Below are 2,465 nucleotides of genomic sequence, written 5' to 3' on the forward strand. Positions count from 1 at the left end.
AAAAGGCATCAGTGCAATCAAACAGAGCCGTGCCAAGAACCTTCCGCGCATTCTAGCAACTTTCCATAAGCTGCCGCCACCAAGCATCATCGCGACATCCAACAAGCGTCAATCAGAAATCTCAGCGCTGTCCCAAGACCGTGTGCAGTGATCCCACTTCCATTTGCATCCACCTTTCTCCTAATGTATAGAGCCCAATGGGCAACTCCTCGGACATCGCTGTATGCCAGTTCTGATCCTAGTCTTATAGTGGTGCGCTAGCTACCTTGGACATCTTGACGTACACTCAAGAAGCGATCTATGTTGCAGGCAAAGCTCTTTCCTTGGTTGAAGGCAAGGGCATTATTCCTTTGGTTGAAGGCGACGGTACTGTACATCCCACATTCAAGCTTTTGTATTTTAGCCAATCCGATTCCTTTCGCTTTCTTTTGAGCCAATCAAAGCGATTCCCTCGCAAGACAGTTCGTGGATACGAACAACGAGTCAAAGAGACAGCGCGTCGCTCATGCCAAGTGCCAAGTCGTCCGACGCGCCGCTTCCTGCTGCCCGCGCCAGCGAGCCCGCCTCTGGTACCGTAGAGACGTGCAGGAGTCGCTCCACAGCTGCCCTCCGCGATGCCAGCAACGCCCGGCGTCCGCACACACCGGCGCCGCCACGGTCGCGCCGCCGACTCTGCAGCGATAGCATGCGGCTGCAGGTCGACCGCCTCGCGATCGTCCAAGCGGGCGACGTTCGCTTTGCCGTCTGTGTCCCGTGCAAGCTCGTCTTGAGCGTCGGGATTGCGCGTATTATCGAGCACGTCTACGGCGCATGCAGTCAGCCATTTCCATTGACGCTGCCACATGCGCAGGTGACGCAGGCCCTCGTTGCTGCCAACCTCTCGTGTCCGACCGCGATTGCAGCGTCGCCGTACCGAACGCCGATGGCAGGCCCCGTGCCGGCGCTACCTCTGTACCCATCGACCCGCGGCTTCCATTGTCGGCGTGCCGATTGCGTCTACTTCGCGCATGACGAAGCAACGATGCGCCGACACGTCAAGAGTCATGGCACCAAGCCCGCCCTCGGCACGACATTTGCGCGCTGCAAGGTCCAGCAGATCGCCAAAGGCAAGTACATTTCGGTGACCCTTGCGCAACGCGGTGACATCCCGCTCTGTACGCCATTGCGGATGACGCGACTGGTGTCAACAGCATGCGACCCGCCAGTGTCGACAAGGAATGCGACATGTGGCCAACAAGTCCCTTTAAAAGCAACGTTGACCGAGCCCACTGCATGGACGAACGACGATGCGACGCTACCCACGGTTGCTGTGGCGCGCGCCGAGCCCGTGCAAGAGTCCACGCCAACGGTGGCCACGACGGTGGCAGGTCGGGAGCCCGAGACAGAAGAAGCGAGTGCGCCAGGGCCACGAAGAGGGACATGGACCCAACGGCAGGTCTGCTGGCCATACCGGTTCACGAAACGTTCGACACCAGCCGTCATCGATCTCACGATGAGCCCGCCTGTGGTCGTGGACCTCACGCTGAGTGATGACGAGTCCGAGTCGGACTGGGATCTGCCGCTGAGCCCGCGCTCGTATGCCGACCTGTGTCGGCGGGCGAGGAACGCCACCGACACGTTTAACGTCTAACTAGTTGACGCGTCGATACCGTCAATCAACTGGTGCAAGTACTACGCAATAGCTGTCACCCTGTCTTTCAGCACAATGCTACTCTGGATAGATATCATCACCAAATGTACAGCTTTCCTTGACATATCAGACATAAGTGCATCGAGGAAGGCATTGCACTGGAGTGCTCTTGCAACGCCATGATGCGGGGTCAACGAAAGGCGAGTGAGGTGACTTGACAAGTTCAGTTTTAATTGTTAATTTGATTATGCGACGACTCTAAACAGGGGAAAGGGGTACGAAAATGCAGCGGCTTAGTACTCGAAGAGCGCACGAGCGACCGAGTAGTGTGTCGTGTTGGTGAAGACGACCTTTTGGTACTTGGCCGGGCAGAGCGGGAAGAGGATCGTCGGGTCCGGGTGCGTCGGCGCGAAGAGCTCCTTGCCCGTGTTGATCGAGACGTACACGGCGAGGAAGCTCGAGATGACAATGCAGAGGATGCCAAAGGCCTTCTCGGGCGCCGAGACCGTGGGCCAAAACGTCTTGAGGTAAAAGACGATGGGCAGAATCATGCACACCATGCACGACGTCGACGCGCCGACAAAGTCCATGAGCGCGTTCAAATGGTCCTTCCAGATGACCGCGACCACCGAGCAGATGGCGACCATCGAGATGCGCATAATGGCCGCCTTCATGTACGCACCCGGCGCCTTGTAGGCCTCGGCAGGGTCAATGTGCTCAAGCGGCTTTTCCTCGGGCTTGAACGACTCGAGCGCCGGCGTCTCAATGTCGAGCACGTGCTCTTCAATGTAGTAGACATGCATACCAAAGAGGACGCGCTCGAGGATCTGGAAGA

General features: G+C 57.7%; 2 protein-coding genes across 2 annotated transcripts; one reads left to right on the plus strand and one right to left on the minus strand.

The window, feature by feature from the left end:
* Window positions 1-443: 443 nt before the first annotated feature.
* Window positions 444-1,630, plus strand: SPRG_18282 (hypothetical protein; the record flags this gene model as incomplete). The annotated part of the gene is made up of 2 exons (XM_012357720.1): window positions 444-1,154; window positions 1,251-1,630. Exons 1-2 carry the CDS (start codon window positions 506-508, stop codon window positions 1,628-1,630), a joined length of 1,029 nt encoding a protein of 342 aa, XP_012213110.1. The 5' UTR covers window positions 444-505.
* A 293-nt stretch (window positions 1,631-1,923) lies between these two features.
* Window positions 1,924-2,457, minus strand: SPRG_18283 (hypothetical protein; the record flags this gene model as incomplete). Its single annotated transcript, XM_012357721.1, has 1 exon — window positions 1,924-2,457. Exon 1 carries the CDS (start codon window positions 2,431-2,433, stop codon window positions 1,924-1,926), a length of 510 nt encoding a protein of 169 aa, XP_012213111.1. The 5' UTR covers window positions 2,434-2,457.
* Between the last annotated feature and the right edge of the window lie 8 nt (window positions 2,458-2,465).

This window comes from Saprolegnia parasitica (genome assembly GCF_000151545.1).
Source record: "Saprolegnia parasitica CBS 223.65 unplaced genomic scaffold supercont2.1092, whole genome shotgun sequence".
NCBI lineage: Eukaryota > Oomycota > Saprolegniomycetes > Saprolegniales > Saprolegniaceae > Saprolegnia > Saprolegnia parasitica.